At 45.5% G+C, this 19788-nt stretch overlaps 5 protein-coding genes across 5 annotated transcripts; 1 reads left to right on the forward strand and 4 right to left on the reverse strand.

Annotated features, from left to right (window-relative positions):
* Nucleotides 1–2325: 2325 nt before the first annotated feature.
* On the reverse strand, nt 2326–2991 carry PtA15_3A212 (uncharacterized protein; the record flags this gene model as incomplete). The annotated part of the gene is made up of 3 exons (XM_053167158.1): nt 2326–2586; nt 2685–2770; nt 2856–2991. The coding sequence occupies 3 exons, from the start codon at nt 2989–2991 to the stop codon at nt 2326–2328; spliced, it is 483 nt and encodes a 160-aa protein (XP_053018402.1).
* A 1846-nt stretch (nt 2992–4837) lies between these two features.
* PtA15_3A213 (uncharacterized protein) lies at nt 4838–6943 on the reverse strand (the record flags this gene model as incomplete). The annotated part of the gene is made up of 3 exons (XM_053167159.1): nt 4838–5487; nt 5554–6411; nt 6487–6943. 3 exons carry the CDS (start codon nt 6941–6943, stop codon nt 4838–4840), a joined length of 1965 nt encoding a protein of 654 aa, XP_053018403.1.
* A 178-nt stretch (nt 6944–7121) lies between these two features.
* PtA15_3A214 (uncharacterized protein) lies at nt 7122–7863 on the forward strand (the record flags this gene model as incomplete). Its single annotated transcript, XM_053167160.1, has 4 exons — nt 7122–7185; nt 7265–7333; nt 7399–7610; nt 7687–7863. 4 exons carry the CDS (start codon nt 7122–7124, stop codon nt 7861–7863), a joined length of 522 nt encoding a protein of 173 aa, XP_053018404.1.
* Nucleotides 7864–8198: 335 nt separating this feature from the next.
* On the reverse strand, nt 8199–8767 carry PtA15_3A215 (uncharacterized protein; the record flags this gene model as incomplete). Its single annotated transcript, XM_053167161.1, has 2 exons — nt 8199–8329; nt 8422–8767. The coding sequence occupies 2 exons, from the start codon at nt 8765–8767 to the stop codon at nt 8199–8201; spliced, it is 477 nt and encodes a 158-aa protein (XP_053018405.1).
* Nucleotides 8768–16344: 7577 nt separating this feature from the next.
* On the reverse strand, nt 16345–17053 carry PtA15_3A216 (uncharacterized protein; the record flags this gene model as incomplete). The annotated part of the gene is made up of 3 exons (XM_053167162.1): nt 16345–16563; nt 16651–16872; nt 16958–17053. The coding sequence occupies 3 exons, from the start codon at nt 17051–17053 to the stop codon at nt 16345–16347; spliced, it is 537 nt and encodes a 178-aa protein (XP_053018406.1).
* Between the last annotated feature and the right edge of the window lie 2735 nt (nt 17054–19788).

Below are 19788 nucleotides of genomic sequence, written 5' to 3' on the forward strand. Positions count from 1 at the left end.
CCGTACGCTATGTCACGCCTGGGACATGTTGTAGTTAGTACATGTCACAGCTCTCCACCCTAAGGGGGAGCGGAGGAGAGATCCCCAAACTCTCCTCATCTAGCAATCTACATAGTTTGCCGCTAGAGGCACGACCCGGTCCTTCTCCCTTAGAGCTGATCCTAACAACTAGGCGGATCATATCAGGCTCACAGCGAAGCGCTGAAGAGATTCATACATTGCAGAACCCAGCGGCGGTAACCATACAAACCCGGAGTTATCTAGAAAAGAGGCGGAGCGCCACTTCTTATCAGGTGTCACGCTTTTATTTTGACAGTGTTAGTGCAGCAATTGGACTGCTGATTTCCAGCGCAGCACAGCAGTCCTAAAAACCGCTGTGCTGACCGGTTTGCTGCGCTGTTTGCAGCACAGTGGGTTCTCCCTTGCTATGGCTCATAGCAAGACCCCAAAAAAAGAGGAGGCCAAGGAGTAACACAACAGTAGGGGAGATTGTTTTTTGGGTGTTTCTGTGAAAACAGCAGTTATATCTAGATAAAGGTCTCCAAATAAACTTTTGATTATTTCCCCAATTCTTTGCAAGTTTTCTGCCACAATATTCCTGCGGGGTTGGCTCACCAGCTAGTTAGATGCTTGGTCTGTACCCACTCCACAAAGAGGATTTTCCTTTGCCAGCTAGTAGAATTCAGGGGAACAACTCTTCAGAAATCAGGTATAGCCTGTACTGTCAGCCACAGAGTACATGTCACAGTACCTTACAAGTACCAAGTACCTGCAATTGTTCACATTACATATAGTACATTCCCTTTACACCTTTATTACATATGTATATCATTAGATACAAGCTTAAGAATGTACTCTTGTTATACATTACATTATATAACCATAGTTAAATACAGTTACCATAATGTAATGTTGTTATGAGAGTTAAATTACGTGCAAACAGTAAGATTACAATAAATTGTAATATTACTGCACACGTGAAATACCCCAAGACAGGTATCACTCATTTATCCCCTGTTACGCCTCAGTTCCCATTTACATAACATATTGGTTATGGTATAAATACATAAACAATACATGATGTAATCCAATTCAAAGAGCACTGAATGGAATCACTGATTGGTTAAGATCAGCTAGTGTGCACAGCTACTGATCTAGGATCAGTACTGATCATTACACTGCCCTGATCATTTCCAATGTTGATCATCATGAGGATCTGCTTCCCTTGAGCGCTTCCAGTTCCCCCCTGGTCCTGAAGCGCCTCCAAGCGCCTCATGTTCCATCCTGATCATTCCCCTCTATATAAACACGCCCTCCAGGACTGTTTATCCCTCAGAATATTATTACAGCAAGGTTTAAACACATACATAGTTAAAAAGTGCCTCATTCTCACCCATCATTCAATTCAGGAATACTCTCAACTCTTGATTACCCTTACCTTTCTGTAGGTAAACCCACGAACCCAAGTTGAGTTATTCCTTGGATGCCTATTAACACTCTGTGTTGATCTGGATGCGCCTTAATTGAGCAAGCCTCTCAGTCAAGATTACTGATAGAGTGAAACCTTTTACAGGTCTTACCACGAACCCATTGGCCCATCCTTGGCATCTTACACCATCATCTTGATAGTAACAACCCTCTCAGACACGGTTAGTTACATACAGGCTGACATGTACCAACCAGCCAACAAGGATTACTCCTCAGCTGGTAGGTGCTGGCTGTATCCACTTGGGGAGGAGAATTCTCCCTCTGCCAGCAAGAAAGATTCAAGAGGAAAGCAGGCACAACCTGTACTGACCAGCCAAGGAAAAAGAGTCGGGCAAGCACTGGGACTAATTAGAGGGCGTCCCCCCTCCACAAACAGAGGGACTTGGTCAAGTTAGAGGGCTGTGGGAGGCTTGCTTTGCAAGATCACATGACCACAGCAGCAAGGGACTTTTTTAAGTTTGTGTCTTTCCTAAACCCAAGCCTCATTTCCAAATTTCCCAATCATTCAGAATGTGCTGATGAAAAAAGAGCTTTCCAAGCAAGCATGAACTGCACAGCAAGAGCTCAACTTAAGGTACAAAATATGTGGAATCAGATCATTCCCTTTTCTTGTCTCTGCTGTCTCCCTCTTGGGTTGTGACTACTCATGCTTTGTACATTTGAATTAAACATTCTTTTCTTTTGATACTCTAACCTAGAATACAAAAGAGATAAAACTTGGTTTACAGAATGGAAGCATCCGATCCTGGGCTTTGATACCTTCCAAAGCCTCCACCTTTTGCCTTGAGTTTGAATATTGTTGCTCTGGTTTAATTGGCGGTTTATTCTTTGGATCCTTTAGGGTTTAGGCTGCCCTTTAGGCTCCGGTTTAGGCTCCGGTTTAGGCTCCGGTTTAGGCTCCGGTTTAGGCTCCGGTTTTGTATCCGGCTTAGGCTGAGGTTTTGGTTCGGTCTTGTCCACTGCAGCAAGTTTTGCATCTGTCCCGCTGCCGCCGCCGCCGGGTAGCGGTAGAACTTTACCACTACCCGGTTGAGCTTTGTTAAGATTTTCCTTGCAAACCTTGCTTAAGTCCTCGGCTGTCTTAAATCTGTTCAACGGCTTTGTTGAATCAAAACAGAAGAGTGAAAAGGACAACGCAAAAAGTTGGTCAAAGAAACGACAATTTGTTTTTGAAAATAACTTGAATCGGGGCTTACAACTTTTTCCCTATCCTTGCAGCAAAGCTCTTGAATAAACTTGTCCCCACATTTTTGTACCCCTGCATTGCTATTAGGTTTGAGGACTGTGTGGAGATGAAGATGGGTATATGTAAGATAAAGCTTAGATCTAGAAATACATTGAGGGCGGATTTGTTCTGGATGACTCACTGAAGAAACCACCGCCTTTAGTGCTGTTAAAGAGACACATGTCGCGATCTTCCCCTGCGTTAGCTTCGCACGGAAAGGCGCTGGACTGAGCGATCAGTTGTGCGAAAAAAATCGCAAGGGTGATTTGGGCACGCATAACGTCAAGTAGCGTAGAATCAAGTATCGCGAAGATTTGATAAGATCTTGATGTGGAAGGTTTGGGTTTTATGTGGTAGGGTTGAGAGTTTATATGAGCCTTTTATGAACGTAGGTCAACTGCGTTCTGATTCTTTATGCCAAAAAGTCGCTGTACAAATGTTTGGACGGTATGGAATCCGGCAAACTGGGAAGATTATGGCTATTTATAGACTTCAAGGTTGTGTCCAGCTTAGCTGAGTCCAGCTCCCTGATATCAGCATGAGCTGGTCTTAGCCCCAGACGTTGCTGTATTTGGGTTGCAACGTAACCAGGTATGATGACAAGATATCGGTAGTTCCCCTCCAAAGTATTAATCTCTTCATGAAAGCCTTCGGGCGACTTGCCAATCAGACGAATAGTGCTCCTTCAAAGGTTACGGCTCACAGCTCGTAATCGTAATTGACTCGTCAGAGTTGTTCAACACGTTTTTTTTCAGAAGTAACAAGGACAACGCACGACACGTCACGGCAAGGAAATTTGTACAAATGTCTCCGGTTGGATGCTTCTGGCCTGCAAACTAGGCAACCAATCTTTTTGAGGATATTTCGCCAATTAAAGGGTGTGTGATGAGGGCTTGATCATCGGAATCCATGCGGTCATTAGTGATAGTATACACATCACCAGAAACCGACATTCGACATACCCGGTTGTTTCCAACTGAAAATCCAGAGTATAATGCGTCAGACTATCTCCCATCCAACAAGCGCTTCATCAAGTTTGCACGTCATAATGATTAATCGGACGGCAAGGTCCCTGGTAGGCAAGTTGAGCCGGATTCAATAACTATTTTATCATCGGTTTGGAAGTGGATGATAATGCAAAATTAAACACGCACAGGAAGCAGAAAGACACTTCCCGCAGTTCTGAAGCCACCGACACCGTTCCCCGAAAAAAGACTTCCCCTCGGGTCTGTAGCCCCCTACAGGACCAGATCTGCAGCCTGTCATGCAAACTCTTGCGGGGAAATCTAGTCCGGGCTATAGAGTTGAGGAAAGTCTCTGGTTCTGCAGGGGCTGCTGGACCAGATTTACAGGGGACCTCATGGCCTGTTAACACCCGGAAATCTTGGACTTTGGTTTTCTGCTGGTGGCAGAACCGACGGGAATTCATGCGCCATTGCGTAGATAAGTAGCTTCACCGCCAGAATCTGAGGAAAACCTGCCCTTTCCAAACTGAACATTAACTCAGTCTCAACCAACTGCCTGATCTGTGATTTGAGGGTGGACTGCTTCCCGTATGACGCAGGCTTTGAAGCCTCGCCTGCAATTTCAGAACAAACTTTGTCCTGATCTGAATTGGAGTTATGTAACAACATAAATATGTATTCATGTTGTTAACTCCCACGTCCTTCCAAAAGAGCTATATTTGTATGTAGAGTGAAACAAGCTTTGAGAAAGATGTGAGTGATCACAACCCTGAAAGGTCCATGTTGAAAAACAGGACTGAGACCAAAATGGGCAAAAGAAAACTCTGAGTGGATTCCAACGTAATAACCTGGAAATTTAGCGGCTATGAGCTAGACTAGCTTGAATCATGCAAGGTCCATCGAGTTTTCTGGATGCGCACTGCATCCAGGTGAGTGCGGCACAGCTGATGGAGTGAGAGTAGTGACTGATATAAGCTTTCACTCCCCTCCCTTTTCATTCTTCTTCTGTTATTCTGTTTTACATAAAGATCAAGAAACCCAGATGAAGAACGACAACGACGAAAGATATGTATGTATATATAAAAAAACATGATGATACACAGAAGAATCGAGGGAGAAACAAAGGAAATGTAAGTAGTGGGCACGTTGATATAAGATTTCAAGGTTTACGAGCGACGAGCGGAGTAAAGATGCCGGCTTTCTTGGCAACAGCCGGGCCAGAAGCCTGGCCGAGTTTGTGGTGATGACCAGCAGCAAGAGGCGAGGAAGGATGCGAGGAGGCGGCCGAGCCGCCGGTTTTCTTGAGCAGGAGCTTAGCAGCGGGACTAAGGATTTGATCGCGTCTTGGAGAATGGGCGACATTCGAGTTTCGATGGGGCGAGTTTGGGGAGGAGTGAGGATGATGAGAGGGCGACGAGGCTTGGCGGTCGGCCAATAGACTTCGACGGAGCTTCGAAGGTCCTGATCTCCCGGTCCCAAGGCCCGCCGAATAGCCGTACTTTTGTCGCAGTGATTTGCTGGCTTGTCGGGCCATTCCGATCGCCAATTCTTCCCTACGAGCCCGCTTCGAGATCCGGAACGGCCCCGCCTCCACCATCTTCTCTTCATCCTCCTCCTCCTCATCGTCATCAGCCATCCCTCGACCACTTGAGTCTTCGCCGTCACCTAGTCGCACCGGCGTCGTCATGATCTCGCCCCACGTCATCAGTTGGTCTAGCTCTGTGCTCGTCTTCATCTGGTCTGGATCTGGCGTTGGTAGCTCCGGAACAAACGAGAATCCATTCACTTTGGGCGAACCGTTTGCAGTATCTTTTAAGAGAATGGATGATGATAAGCAAACAAGAATAGGACGCTCTCCAGAGTGAAGTGACTTACTTGGGGTTCCATTGATAGCGGCGGCAATCTGACTTCGAGTGGGGCTAAGAGAGGAGAGACTATGTCGACTGCTAGTGCTGGCTCTAGATTTTCTGAGCTTAGCTTCCAAGAAATCATCGTTAGTCATCCTGGTGCTGGCGTGGTTGATTGATTTAGGATCTCCAGGGATGACAGAAGGTTTGACAGGGAAGGGTGGCGGCTTGGGGGGCTGATGGGAGCTTATGTTTGCGTCGGGCGAGAACATCAGTGCGTTTCGGGTCACGTGCGGCCATGAGTCTGGGTTCTTGATCGGCTGTGAGTGCCGGTCGGTAACTAGATCGATCGCAGTCGCTGATTTTCCGGTGCTAGAAGCAGTAGTCGTAGTCGTAGTACCCGAGGCTTTGGTTTGAGGGGGTTGTCCGTCTGTGATGAGCTTCATGGGGTCTTCTCCGGCTTGGATCGCCAGCCGTTCTTCGGTCGTCACCACATTCTCGATCATCTTCCTCTCGCCAGGTTTGCCGGAGATGCCTTCGATTAAGCCGACTCCGTGGCCGCCCTCGGCCATCTTGCCGATCATGCCAATCAGATGTTCACGTTTGAGGGTGGACTCTAGCAGCCGCGAGTTGTGTTTCGAGGAGGAATCGAAGGCCCAGGCGTACTTGATCCGTTTGAGTCGGTTGGCATTGTTGAGGATCTCGGAGAAGGAGGAGTTGTCTTCGGATGTGTAGCGCGAGCAAAACTCGTCGAGGGACAGGGAATCGTCGCACGATTTTCGAGCTGCGGGTTGCTCTGATCCTATCGGGTCGACCAGCTGAGTTGGCGCAGGGGTGGGGATCGGTGTCTCGGGGGCTCGAAGGGGCGTTCTCCCTGGCGTGCCAGCTGAATGGGTGGTTACATGTAGTCAGTGCGACTGATGGTGGTTATATATTATGCAAAACGAAGGATGAGATTGACTTTGAGTGATCTTTGGGGTCGGTCCGCCATCCTCCCATCCCTTCGAGGGTGGCAGGGGGTGACTGTCAGCGGACCAGTTGAGGTTGTTGAGATGTGAGTTGGTGAAGGATGAGCGGACGGAGGATGCTGATGGGGAGTGTAGTAGGTTGTTGATGTTCCTCCGGCGGCGCTGCTCGATGGCTTCCTGTTTCTGTCGCTCGAACTGGTCGAGTGAGGGGAAGAAGTCTCGCTTGATGATCTTGGAGAGTGCTTCCATGTATTCATCCTCCTCGAGCACTTTCTGGTTCTTGAGGGAGATGGTGGGTGCCTGCTGGAGGATCCCATGGATGGGATGGTAGGTGGCTGGCTGGAGTCCTCTGGCCGTGTCCCCTTCGAGCCGGATCGGTGTTGCGGCTGGTTTGAGTTGGATGAGCTCTCGCTTCGACGGCACCCTCGGTGCGCTGGGGCTGGTCGACATGCTTGGATGGTTGACGCCGATATTCTGCAATATGTGCGTAGTTCGTCTGGTTGATGGTCAACAGGGTCAGCGAGGATCAGTCAGAACCCGAACAGCCCCCGGGTGGGCTGTCGGGGACCACCCAACTTCCAAGCCCACATGCTCAACCGGCACACTTCAACTCCAACAAAATAGAAAAATGGACAACTTTCTGACTAATGTCCCATTCACAACATCAGGCGCCCTAGTGGACATAGTCGACAGTTAGTCAGTTTGTTTTTCGCTGGCCTATCCATCTGAATCTGTCCAAAGAATATTTGCTGATGTTGCCTTTATTTCTAGAAAAAATTCTGGTGTCGTTACGGGATGGTAAAAAGTTGATCGGCGTACTAAGGTCGTATGACCAATTTGGTAAAGTCCATCTCCCTAGTCTCATCTCACTACACATAACTAACAAAAAAATGGCGCGTGGACAGCCAATCTTGTATTACAAGACACGATCGAGCGCATCCATGTACGAATCGAATCGGAAGAAGATGCTCAGCAGGATAATCAGACCGAGCAAGATGGCAGTGACAACCAGAGGACTCAGAAGAATAAGACGAAGAAGGGGATCTGTAAATACACAGATGTCTGGCGGGGTATCTATCTCGTCAGAGGAGAGAATGTGGTCCTGTTAGGCGAAATAGTTGAGTGACCTTTCAGCTACCCTCAACTACATCATTACTCATCTACTGCGTATCGGCATTATAATTTACATGTAGGACTTGGATAAGGAGGACGAGATCATCAAGCAGTTCGAGTGTGATACCGTCGAGACCGTCTCCGAACTCCAACGCCAGGAGGTCCAGCGGAAGACAGACCGGGTCAAGAAGGATGAGAAGATCCTCTTCGATAGGCTCGGCTTCAGTAAGGAAGGTGATGAGGACGACCGCTATTGAGCCCCTTCATCTTAAAAAAAAACTATATAGATTTCTTCCTCCTACGAATAGTTCAATACACACACTCTTCTTAACCTGTTTGTCTGTTTGTCTCTCCCTACTGTTTATGCTTCGTGTCAGTTTCTTTTTGTAATCATGGAAACTTGTCATATGATCTTCGTTCTCTCCCTCGTTCCAAGATTTCATAGCCCCCCGAGTTATTATATATATCATAAATGCAGATTGGTAATCAACGACTCTGTAGAGGCAAGAAGAAGACAACCGGAGAAGGGAATAAGGATGGCTGAAGAAGAAGTCCTGATCAGGTGAAGGGATATTTTGGTGGGGGATGATGATCAAGGAGTGATGCCCTTTTCCCAAGGTGTTTTGATACTCTTGCTGCGTTCGAGGACTTTATCTGCATAACAGTGGAGACATAGGAAGTGTTGTCGCTTAGGTTCACCACAAGCTGGACAAACTCCCAAACCTATACCCGAAAAAAGAAACAGGCACCAATTCAGCTATCACTTTTTATGATTTTTTTTTTTTTTTGGGTGGCGAAGGAACGAAAATGTTTACTGAGGTTGGGTTGGAGTCCTTTGTGTGCCGAGCGCATCCGCTTCCTGGAATGAGAGACCTTTTTCTTCGGCACGGCTTTCAAGAGTCCCCCGAAGTCGTAAAAAAAGTACGGATCGATGGTCGATGTTCTTGTGGGTGATGGCTCATGAGAGGAGAGTGCGCTGAAGGATTGGAAGAGGTTCTGTTTGATCGATCGCAAGAAGTGGTTGATCGGGGACGAGAGCAGGGCGGTGATTCGTCGGTCGATCGACTGGCAGCTTACTTCTTGGGCGCGGGCGAGTACAAGTAGGAGGGTTCTTGTGCTGCCGCCTGGGTTCCGAGTGGCTGATAGGATGCTCGCAGCCATCGTCGTCTGTTCTTGTGTGGTTGATGCGTTCTGTTTCAAAAAAATAAAAAGGGAAACCGAGACCCCCCGCGGGAATGGTCGGGTGGTAGACCCTGTACATAGAACCAGATCTGGATTCTGCAGCCTCCGGCATTTACATATGGTGGAGGACTTCCTGTCAATCTGGGAACTCAGATTTTTCCAGAATTTGCGGGGAAATCTGGGCTCAATCACCCCAAATCCCAGATCTGCCTAGATTTCCCTGCAAAATCTGGGAAAATCTGGGTTTCCAGATTGGCGGGAAGTCCTCCATTTCCCTGCGAAATCTGGGAAAATCTGGGTTTCCAGATTGGCGGAAAGTCCTAGGACCCAGGTGTTGTTCCAAAATATGGGTTTATTTTCTATTTCTATATTTCCTCATGATCTTACACATTTGTTCTCACACTATTTACATATACATAGTCTATTATGGTTTTATTATCTCATCAACCAAAGTATGTACTTACAATTACTATATATAGTCTCTCTTCATGAAATATATGTCCCTTGGGGGAGTTTTCTTCGTCTTACTCAGATATTAGGATTCATAGCTCTACACCAGGAAACCCCCTGTAAATGACTGTAACAAAAATGTATGAATTTTTTGGCAAAAACCCAAAATGGTAGGCACAAAAATGGTATGAATGGGTTTTTTTGGCCTCAATGGTAAGCACTTCAAGTGTATGAAATTTTTCCTGGGTACAAGAGGGTAGTAACTAAGATGTATGAAATTCCTGAGAGTGCACCAGAAAAACCCGTAGCCCTCCCCCCCTCAGCAGCACAGCTTGGCTTATTTTTGGTACCCCAGTGCCCCACCTTGGCAGCACACCCCAGGGTGTTTTTTTTGCACCCCCCCCCCCCCCCCCCCTCGGCAGGAATGGTAGGCATGGAAAATGTATGGAAATTTGGGAAATCCTCAAAGCGTACGCACAAAACGTGTATGAATGGAGTCAAAAAATGTATGAATTTTGTCGAAATTCTGGATTTTAGGTTACGGTCATTTATAAGGGGTTTCCTGGGTCCTGAAGTCCTCCGGTGTTCAAAGTTGGTTTGCATAATTTTATGCATGCATAAATCATAAAATCATAAAATCTTTTTTGCAGGGGATATGACTGTCTGATTATGTAATACAAAATTTCCTCACCAAAATACATATTTTTATGATTTTATGATTCATGCATGCATAAAAATATGCAAACCAACTTTGAAAACCATAATTGCATTAGATTGCATTTCCTCGCAAAAATTGAGGTTTTGATGCTGTAAATCAACACCTGCAGGGGCTGCAGATTTGACGCGAAGTCCTCCACTGCATGATCTGCAGACCCTGCAGGCCCAAAATCGGAACCACTGGCAAGCTCTGGGACTACAAAATCTCACCGCAAAAATCCATTTTCTTTTTCATGAGTTCGTTATACATAATCAACACAATCTACATTAGCCATGCAAATTGGACGGCAAGTCCTGGCAAGTCCTCCCGCTCCTTCCTTCTGAGGTACATAGCCCCCCTCAGAAGGCACTTGTGGCAGTGCATCCTGAGGGGCACTTTTGCATATTTTGAACCTGTGCAAACCGTGAGTGTAATGGAGAATGTTATGTTGATCATATGGAAACTCAGATCTGAGCCAACATATTTCACATTTTGAAGGTAAATCTAGGTCCCCAAAGCTCCCCAAAGACTAAAGTGATTCAGAGTCACAAATTTCAGATTTCCCTGGAAAATCTGAAATTGCAGATTTATTCAAAGTTTTGACAGGAAGTCCTCCAATAGGGGGGTTCAAAATCTACATATAACTAAACAAATAGGCTCCTGGAGCAAAACAAACCAGTAGATTTGCTCTCATGCAATGTAAAGGTGGAGTCAATGCATCTCTTTTCTATTAACCAAGTCCGTTCAATGAGTTGGCTTGAATGGACTGTGTGAGACATCTTTTAGTACATTTCTTGAATGGAATTTTACTTCACCATCTAAAACAGTTTTGTGAATATATATAGTGCTCTCACTGACACACTGTAGAGCATCTCCAACAGAATCACTATGTATTTACACTGTGTGTGTGCATGTGTGAAGGGTTTGGCAGATGGCAAGTGGGCACATGGGAATGGTTTTGACAGATGGCAAGAATGGCAGGCTGGTGGAGGATCTTGTTGTTTTCTTCATGGTTATGGTGGGGGATTTTATGGCCTGGTGTTATACCTCTCCGGGGGAGAGCAGTTTCCCACTATGATTGTTTAGTTGGGTGGTAGTAGTACCTTTTCTTCCTTCCCTGGGGTTTTTACAGGGGAGGGAGGATTATTTCTCATACTTCCCAATTCCTTTTGTTCCTTTTTGGACTTAATTTTATGGATGTTTGTGCTTATCTTACTTTACTTACGTGCAGAGCAAGTGTGCTTTGCAGAGGGCGTTTTACTTGCTTTACTGGTGTTGTTCTTATGTTTTCTACAATTTCTTGTGGCAGAGTTATCTTTCTATGCAGCAGAGCTTTTTTTTCTGGTTTTCTGTTGTGGAGTGATTATTATTTTACTGCATTGATCTTCATTTAGCCTGCTCTAAGCCCTATGACATTTTTCAGAGCTGCAGAGAGGAGCTCTCCAGACCACCTTGACCTGACTTTCTTTGGGATATATCTTGTGGAGTGGTGGTCCCTGGTCACCTTTTCCAGGGTGCTACTTTCTCCAACCACAACAGTAATGCAGCAAACTGAAGAGCTTTTTACTGGGTTCAACCACAGGAGATTTTTAGACCTTTTAAGTGGAACTCCACAACCCTGGACTTGCAACCAGGTTCAGACTAAGAAATGCTGGGTAGGATAGGAGCCATTTAGGTCTGAGTAGGCTCCAGGCCCCTGGAGTTATATTTTGTGCTCAGGCCTTTCTGCTAGGATATCACACAGGGCATTTACTCCACAAAACCTACTAAGGAATTGTGGACCTATCCCTACAATCCCTCTTGATTTCAACTCCACACCATGACCTCCCTCAAGGGGGGTCAAAGAATGAGTGAAAGAAAGAAAGAGAGGAGGGAGCTCTTTTCCCTATACCATGCCAAGAAGAGCTTGGGAAACAATTAGTTGAAATGATAAAACAAATTATGACAACAAGTAAGGGAAATAAAAAAACAAGGTAGGAATTTATTTCCATGGCCCACCAACGCAACAAGTGTCAGCATATTGGATATAATAAAAAAACGAAGAAATAGAAACCAAGGATCTACAACCATCATGGCTTGTTGATCTTGGATTCACAAAGACACGCATATCTGCAGATCCTACACCTGTACTAGTAGCCACTCAGTTTTGGCAAATAGGATAATTGCTCCTGCATATTATCAGAAAATCATAAAATGGATCTTCAGAGCAATGTAATATCCTTCAAGATTGCTCCAATCTTCAAAAATAATTCATCCAATCAGTTTTGGAGCTTCAGCATAAACAATTTAGGTGAGGGTGCCTATCATTATTGCCAAGAAAGAATGTCTATTCAGGTTACTTTGTAAATGTGTTGTTGAATTTTGAATTTTGCTTTTGGGATTGAAAATCCTTCCTTTGTCTGCAAGCCTGCAGAAAGTCTTCATAATCCTCTACTACAGACAGCCCTCTGGTTGCGGTCCCCCAGACCCTCCTTTTCAGAGGTTGATTTAAGCTAGGCTTGCACCCATTAGCCATGTCTTACTGAATCAGCATCTGGAAATTGTTGTGGGATCATTTCTCTCTTGCTGGAAATTTCAAGGAGGCAGGCAATGTTTTAGAAGATCTGGTGCCTGAGCCTAAGAAGAAGATGGGTGCTTGAAAATTCCCCCTTGTTATTTACATACTAGGGAACTCGCGGCTCTGCCGCGGGCCACACCCAAGCCGCACTCTTTCCAGTGCACACCAATCTGAAATGCATATAGCTAAAGTTCACAGAAAAACCTCACAAAACAAGAGTACAAATACAGTAAAAAAAACTGAAGTCAACAAAAATCTACCACAAATAATTAAATGCCCCCACACCTGTTCACGCTAGGGCCATTGTCACATACCAAACCAATCTCCTAACTGCATCATTGAAAAGTTCCAAATGAATGAAATTTGAGGTTAAATATAATTTGGCTTTGTCTCAACTAAGCCTACCATTAAACCTTGAAGGTTTGGTGGTCTTGACAAAGAAAAATATAACTGGCCATTTGCAAACCCTGGACTTGGCAAGAATACTCCAACATGCCCCAGGGTATGACCCTGAGCCTTGTTTAAAGTCATTGCAAAAGCCAGGGCCACCAGGAACTGATATTGTGAAAATTTGGTAGCAAACACCTCATCCGGTTCATGGATGATGGTGAATTTTGGCAGAGCAATTTTCAATCCCTGCAGTTAGGCCCGTCATTACATGAAATTTTAAAACATGTGGTTGAACGCTGGTAACCAGCAGTCAAGTCCCATTGCACAGGCCTGTCCCTTTTGTCAGGCTTTTGTGGCATACCACCAGCATACCTACTGCAACAAAGGAAAGGATTGGGTTTCAGGTGTTCACCCACCACTCAGGGATTTTGAGGGAGCCTGAGCCGCGCATGAACCCACAAACTCCGGAAAAAATGCTGCAGGAATGAAAAGAAGGCGCCAAAAACCAGCAATCACCAACCCATCTCCCTTGAAGTTCGCGAGAACACAACATGTGCGTTTCAGATCCCACGGCCCATATGGCCGTATATACAACTTGTAACATCTGAAATTCCAGCGGCCTAGGGCACAAATTTCTTCCGCGGTCATGCCCAACGGGTGCCTTGGGGAAGCTCTGCCTACTGGGAAAATGTGGCCTAGGACGCTCGAGTGCCCACTTGCCATGCATGGGAGCGGCCTGGATGTGGGCGAGGACTTCGCATCTGGTGAGGTGGAGGCAAAGTTGGCCTTGTTGGTAGAGTCTCTTCAGCGCGTCTACGGCGCATAATATGCCTGCCTGTTTGGCGAGGACAATGAGTTGCAGCGTCTCTGGCTTGGCCGTTTTCGCCGAACGCGAAGTGAGGGTTGCTACTTCTCCCGCGGCGTTGTCTACCAAAAAGCTGACTTCCGTCGTCAGTAGAGACGTCGCCCAGGAGAGCTGGCCGTGTCGTTTTGCGTATGTCAGCTCTCCCAGGCGGGCCAAGCCCCAGAATGCTACAAAGGCCAAATCTGCCACGGCACGGTCGAAATTGCTACTCCCAAAACGGATGTTTGCTATGGCGATAAGCTGCCACGATATGACAGGGGGTTTTGTTGCCCTTTTGGTCAACGTGGTGTCGACCCGCGCCGACGACTTAAGAATTGGTTCAATCCGGGCTTCGTTCCAAGTCGGGAACGTCGCGGAGTGGAAGATGTGCCAGGCCTTGAGGCTGGATATTTACTTGCGCAACAATGAGGATTTCAATATTCCCACCGTTCTTTATGTAGTAGTTGTGACCTGCCCCACGCAAAAACGTTCAAGAGTTTCTCCCGAGGTGGGGAGTGTGCCGAGGGGCTCGTCGCAAGAGTCACAGAATTTGAAGAATTCATTTATTGCACAATTGTAGCTGATCAGAGTCGCTTCTTTCCAGCCCCCAAGCATCACGAGGTCTACTAGTGATGGGGTGTGGGGCATGGACCCGTTTGATAAGAATTCCATTATCTTTGAGAAGGGAAACAGCGAGCTTGAGGGATTGAGTGCCATGGCGCGAGTGGCATAAGGACGACGAGGAACAAATGTAAATGCTGAACGTAATAGAGACACAAAGAGTAAAAACGAGGATGTGATACAAAGGGACAACAAGCAACGGTAAATATATGAGTCGGGCTCCGCCGTGTCGGTCCGAGCCCTACCCAGCTTGGATTACTCAGGGCCACCCACTTAGCTGCCTGGATGGACAGAGGGGAACTCTTGGTGCCCAGCTCGTTCCCCCGCAAGGATATGTAGCTTCGGTCACATGCACAGCCGAGGTTATAGATTGAAAAGCACCAGAAGTATCTTGACTTATGCTGATCAAGGAACCGGGAAAAGAAATGGCACCCGTTCGCTTGAGGAGATCAAAACAAAAGCCCCTAGGCATAATTCACGAGCACTACTGGAAAAGCGAACAGTACCGGGCCAAATAAAGCAAATGGAGCAGACAGTACCGGGACAAATAAAGCAAATGCAGCAGTTCATGAACACAAAAACAGCTAGTATTTCTTACGGGCGGACGATAGCACTGGCAAAGCAACTGAGGCCAAGCCGTATAAAGAAATTTGAATAATGAAGAGATCAGGCTTTCAGGATGTAGGACAAAAGAGGTTATTATTTAGGAAATTTGATTGGTGACTGGGAGCATCGACTCTTTAGATAACAGAAAAAAAGGAAGTGTGAACTGCCTGTTTTAGCAGGTGGAAATGCACAAGGCCAAAAGGAAACTGAGCAGCACCAAAAGCCAGGTACCGGACTTAGGAAGAATGCAACAGATTGTGTGGCCGCGAGATGACACGGGCATGCTGTGCGCATTTTCAAATGACATAAAAGGAGGCGACACAGACCAGCAATATCCCAAGGCCGCTGGGGTGTATTGATTGGCTCCGACCAAATTATCGTCTCCCCTGCAATTGTGCCTTCAGACAGGTGATTGCGTTGATATTTGACTTTTTTTGGTTGGAGCTTCCATAGGGAGACTGCTGCCAAAAAAAAAAAAATTCATATCCACGCAATTATCTGTTTTTAATGTTCCATTACCAGCAAGTAATGGGCCGCTTCTTATTGCAAAAATCTAAAAATGCACTTCCTTGGGGACTCCAGGTAGATTAGGTCACTGGTTTCTACAAAAGAGTCCAAGGCACAAGGCTATGGGGCCTGATGAATTCTAGTACTAATGTTGGGGTCTGAATTCACATAGGACTAGTGTTGGCAGAGAGAAGGTGGTCCGGGTTCTCTCTGCTAGTACTATCTAAAAAAAGCAAGAGAGAAAGAACAGGGGAAAATGAAATAAGGCTCACCTAGCATGGGCAGAGAGAAGGCCTGGGATCTCTGCCAAGCTAAGAATCTACCTAGTATGAGATGAAGGATAGAGACATGAAATCACTAGTGAAATCTTTTGTGAAGTTCACAGTGTGTGTGTGCCATGTGGGGGGGGGGGGGGGGGGGGGGTTATAGCTTCCAGTAAAAAAAGGAATTGGTGCCAAAAAAAATGCGGGAAAAAGGAACTATCAGTAATGCGCTGCCATCACCAGTAACAGCAGCAGTTACACAGAAAAAACCAACGTCACTGTTACTGGTATTGTGACTGCCCAGTGTTACCAGTGGAAATTCTGGTGAAAAGCTATCATGAATCCTCATGATGAGTGCAAAATTTTATTTCTTTAGGGGCTTGTACGTTTTGATAGTAGTATATTAATTTTTTCCTGATTTTGAATCGTAAATAGTAGTAGATCAGTGTGAAATTTGGAAGACAGTTTTTCCATGGTATTATTTTTGTTGAAAAAGTGTCTATCTTCTGTGTAATTACTACAAAGTACAATCTGCGTGCAAGGACAAGTGTGTGTCCATTGAGAGAGACAAATGAAAAACTAGAGTATGATTCAGAGATGCTCTGCTGTACATAAATTATTTTACAATCCTGAGCAATCAGCTTGCTTTGAACAGTCGATATGATTTTGTGAAAACTGAGCAAAGGAACTTGACAGAGGGTAGTCGGGACATCGAAGCCTCCAAGCCTCCCCTTGCATATCACATTGGCAATAGCCGCTGGCCATATCGGGTCGATCGGTGACGAAAAACCCTCCTTCGGAATTCAAGCCGCCAATTAGCTTGCCAGTCTGGCACAAAAACTGTAGAAATGAAGTGAGTCGCTTAGATTTAGCTTCCGCCACATGTTCTCGTATTCGTTTTGATTGTTCATTGAGTGTGGTACTTACTATGTTTGAGCTAGCACAGGTTTCTGTACCTTGGGATTGACAGACAGCAGGTCCTTGTGGTGTGGAGATTGGGAACGTCGGAGGAACTCCGCAATCAAGGCGACCGGTCGAGCGATCGCAACTACACATCCCGGTGGCATCTTCAGTAGTTTCTGAGATGGCATAGTAGGCACCGTTGGCGGATACGATGTTCCCCACCGGTACGGATCCACTACAGACGAGCTAGATTCAAAAGGCGTCAGAAGATGGAAACAACTGGTAATCAGATATGAATTTGGTTGATTATGGCCAAGGCAGAAGAGCTTACTACTGTTTCAGTTGGCATAGGAGTTACGCTAGTGCCAAGGGCTATAACCAGGATTAGAGGAGCAAACACAAAGCTTAATACCGCCAGCTGGAACATGACTTGGATGCTTTTTTGAAGCTCGAACAAAGGTGAAAGATTGTGGCCTGAGGTATACGTTGGAATTACAACAGTACTTTGTCAAGGCTGGCAACCTGGCCACACCGACGGGCTTTATAACCTCGGGATTTGGAGGCTTGTGGGACAGCGACCCTCGAAACGAAACAGTGCGTCGAGCAAACTCAGAGGGTCTAATCAGAAGAACTGCCACAGCTTGCGACTTGGGCATGTAATATTTATGTATATCAGTTCTATAGTGTATTTAGGTGCCATGACTCATGGCTTGTCATGATGAGTCGACAAAATTCATCAGTCAACATGGCCGGTCAGTCAACGCAGGCCAGTCAACACATGCCATGAGTCATAGCCGTGCATGGAACTCCTGATCCATGAATTGTGACCAAGAGTGCACCTGACTGTTGGGGCCTTGTTCGATTCCGAGGGCCTTTGCTAAGCTCGCCCCGGCCAAGTAAGTCCGAGTGAAGTGGATATGACATGCGGAATACTAGATAAAACAGAGCTACCGGCCCAATTACAAAAGCTGCGCATCTGGGAGCTATCTGTAAATACAAATCAATGCAAGCGGTGCTTCGCCGGTTCTATCTGGTTCACGCGGTATTTGTAAGCTCTTCTTCGTTGGAATGGCGGAAATGTACCTGTTTTTCGCTGTCCAGCTCAGTTCCCTGTTTAAAATTTTGCTAGCCGGTGTCTAAGCTAATGGATGAATGAGTCAAAGAGGGAGATGAGTTTGTCTTTCTGGATCAACTGACTCAGACTATAAATAGTAAAAACAATAGGCTACAAATGAGATAAAAACAATTTTATAGACTGGAAAAAAAACTGGGAGCTAGAATACATGAATACTACCAATAAACATTGGTACAACTACAACCAGTGAACTAGAAAGCTGTCTTCAGGCCTCCCACCACTTCCCGCTTGCACCCCTTGACACATATCAGTGAAGGAATCCCTCTGAGAGATTTTCTGGCCCTTGAGATTGTGCAGTCTTGACAACCAGGGAATCTTTGGTGTTGAGATGGCCAAGATGATTGCCAGCAATCTCAACGGTAAAGCGGTCCTGAACTTAACACAAGTTTCTCCCGCTAGGGAGAGACTTTGCACGCAATGTTGAGGTTCTTGTGTGAGAAGTACCAGCCAAATGGCTGTAGTGACCACCAAACCTCCCCAATGACCACCAAGATAATCAAATTTTGGGAGTACAAGTTTAATCCTTGTGATCTGCTACATAATAAAATTTTAATCCTTGTGATCTGCCACATACACTGCCAGAATAATTAGCTGGGTTGAGGTTATCCCAGTTAAACTGGGATGAACTAAACCAATTTAAACTTGGTTGATCTCAACTGATGAAATATAAATCCAAGGTACCCCCCTTGGTTTTATATTTCATTGGATGAGATCAACCCATTTTAAATTGGTTGAGTTCATCCCAGTTAAACTGGGATGACTTCATCCCAGCCAAATATGCTGGCAGTGATAACCTATTCTGTTCAAATTAATCGTAAAAAAACCCATCATGTTTAAAACCTCTTGTAAAATTTGCCACAAGCCAATCATCTGTCACAGGAATTACAGATTGGTTGCAGGGGTAGAACACTACCACACACCTTTCAAACCCCTCAGAGCACCTTGATTGTTGAAAAATGGTTTTCTTGAAATACATTTAGAAGCCTCAATTAGGCCATTTTTTTGAATTATATGTAAGAGGGTAGACTCCACTTTGGCCAAGTTGATTTTTCTTCAAGATGCTGAGTTGTAGGTGCTACATAATGGATGACTTCCCGTGGGCTAAAAATTCAGATCTGTCAGGCCAGGTTAAACCTTACTGGCTGGTGAGAAGTTGATCTCAATCACTTTTCACCAGCAAGTAAGGTTTAGATCTGTGAAATTTTAGTCTGTACGGGGGGCGTAGATCCTACGGGAAGTCTTCCAATGTACTACCAGCCAGAAAATTTCTTCATACTTTAAACAATGCAGAAAAGGTGTAGCTGGGTGTGATTCTGGTCAAAAGGATTAAGAAAGAGGAATTTGTCCTCATCAACCTCTTGGTAAACAACCACTGGTTGACTAAAAGAAAAGAGAAGAAAGAAGGATGGAAAACAGAAGGAAAAAACTGCCAAGTTTTCTGTTGGTCTGCTACCATGATGTATCACCAAAGTATAACCAAACACCCAGCTGTCAGCCACAAGTGCCTGTAGCCTAATTGGTAAAGGAAGCACTCTAGAATGTGTTTCAGCATGGCTGAGGTTGTGAGTTCAACTCTTTCCAGACACATCTTCATCTTACAGTCTCTACAAGAACTTCCAAAATCCCTTCCTGTGTGACTCAGAAGGGGAAATGAACAACACTGGCTCAATCTCAAAGGAATTTTGCCCACCCAAAAAAGACAAACCTGTCAAACAACTGGGGCTGTCTCTTTAGGGTGGGCAAAGGTCCTTTCAGATTGGGACAGGGTGATTAATTGCTCCTTCTGAGTCACAATCTTGGCCCTCTCTAACAGAGTGGTCCTCTCTTTTGTATGTCTTGAACCTCCAGTTTTGGGGCCAAAAAATGGTTCAGTCCTTTACAGTTTTATTTTTTAATCTCCACAAGATTTCTTAAAGGTGCGTGGTCTGATTTTTCACACTATTTTAGCTGTATCCTTTACAAGGTAAGTAGAACACACACGCTCTTGGGTTTAACACTATTTGAGCTATCCTCACAATTTATTTTCT

The sequence above is a fragment of the Puccinia triticina genome, chromosome 3A (genome assembly GCF_026914185.1).
Source record: "Puccinia triticina chromosome 3A, complete sequence".
NCBI classification, from domain to species: domain Eukaryota; kingdom Fungi; phylum Basidiomycota; class Pucciniomycetes; order Pucciniales; family Pucciniaceae; genus Puccinia; species Puccinia triticina.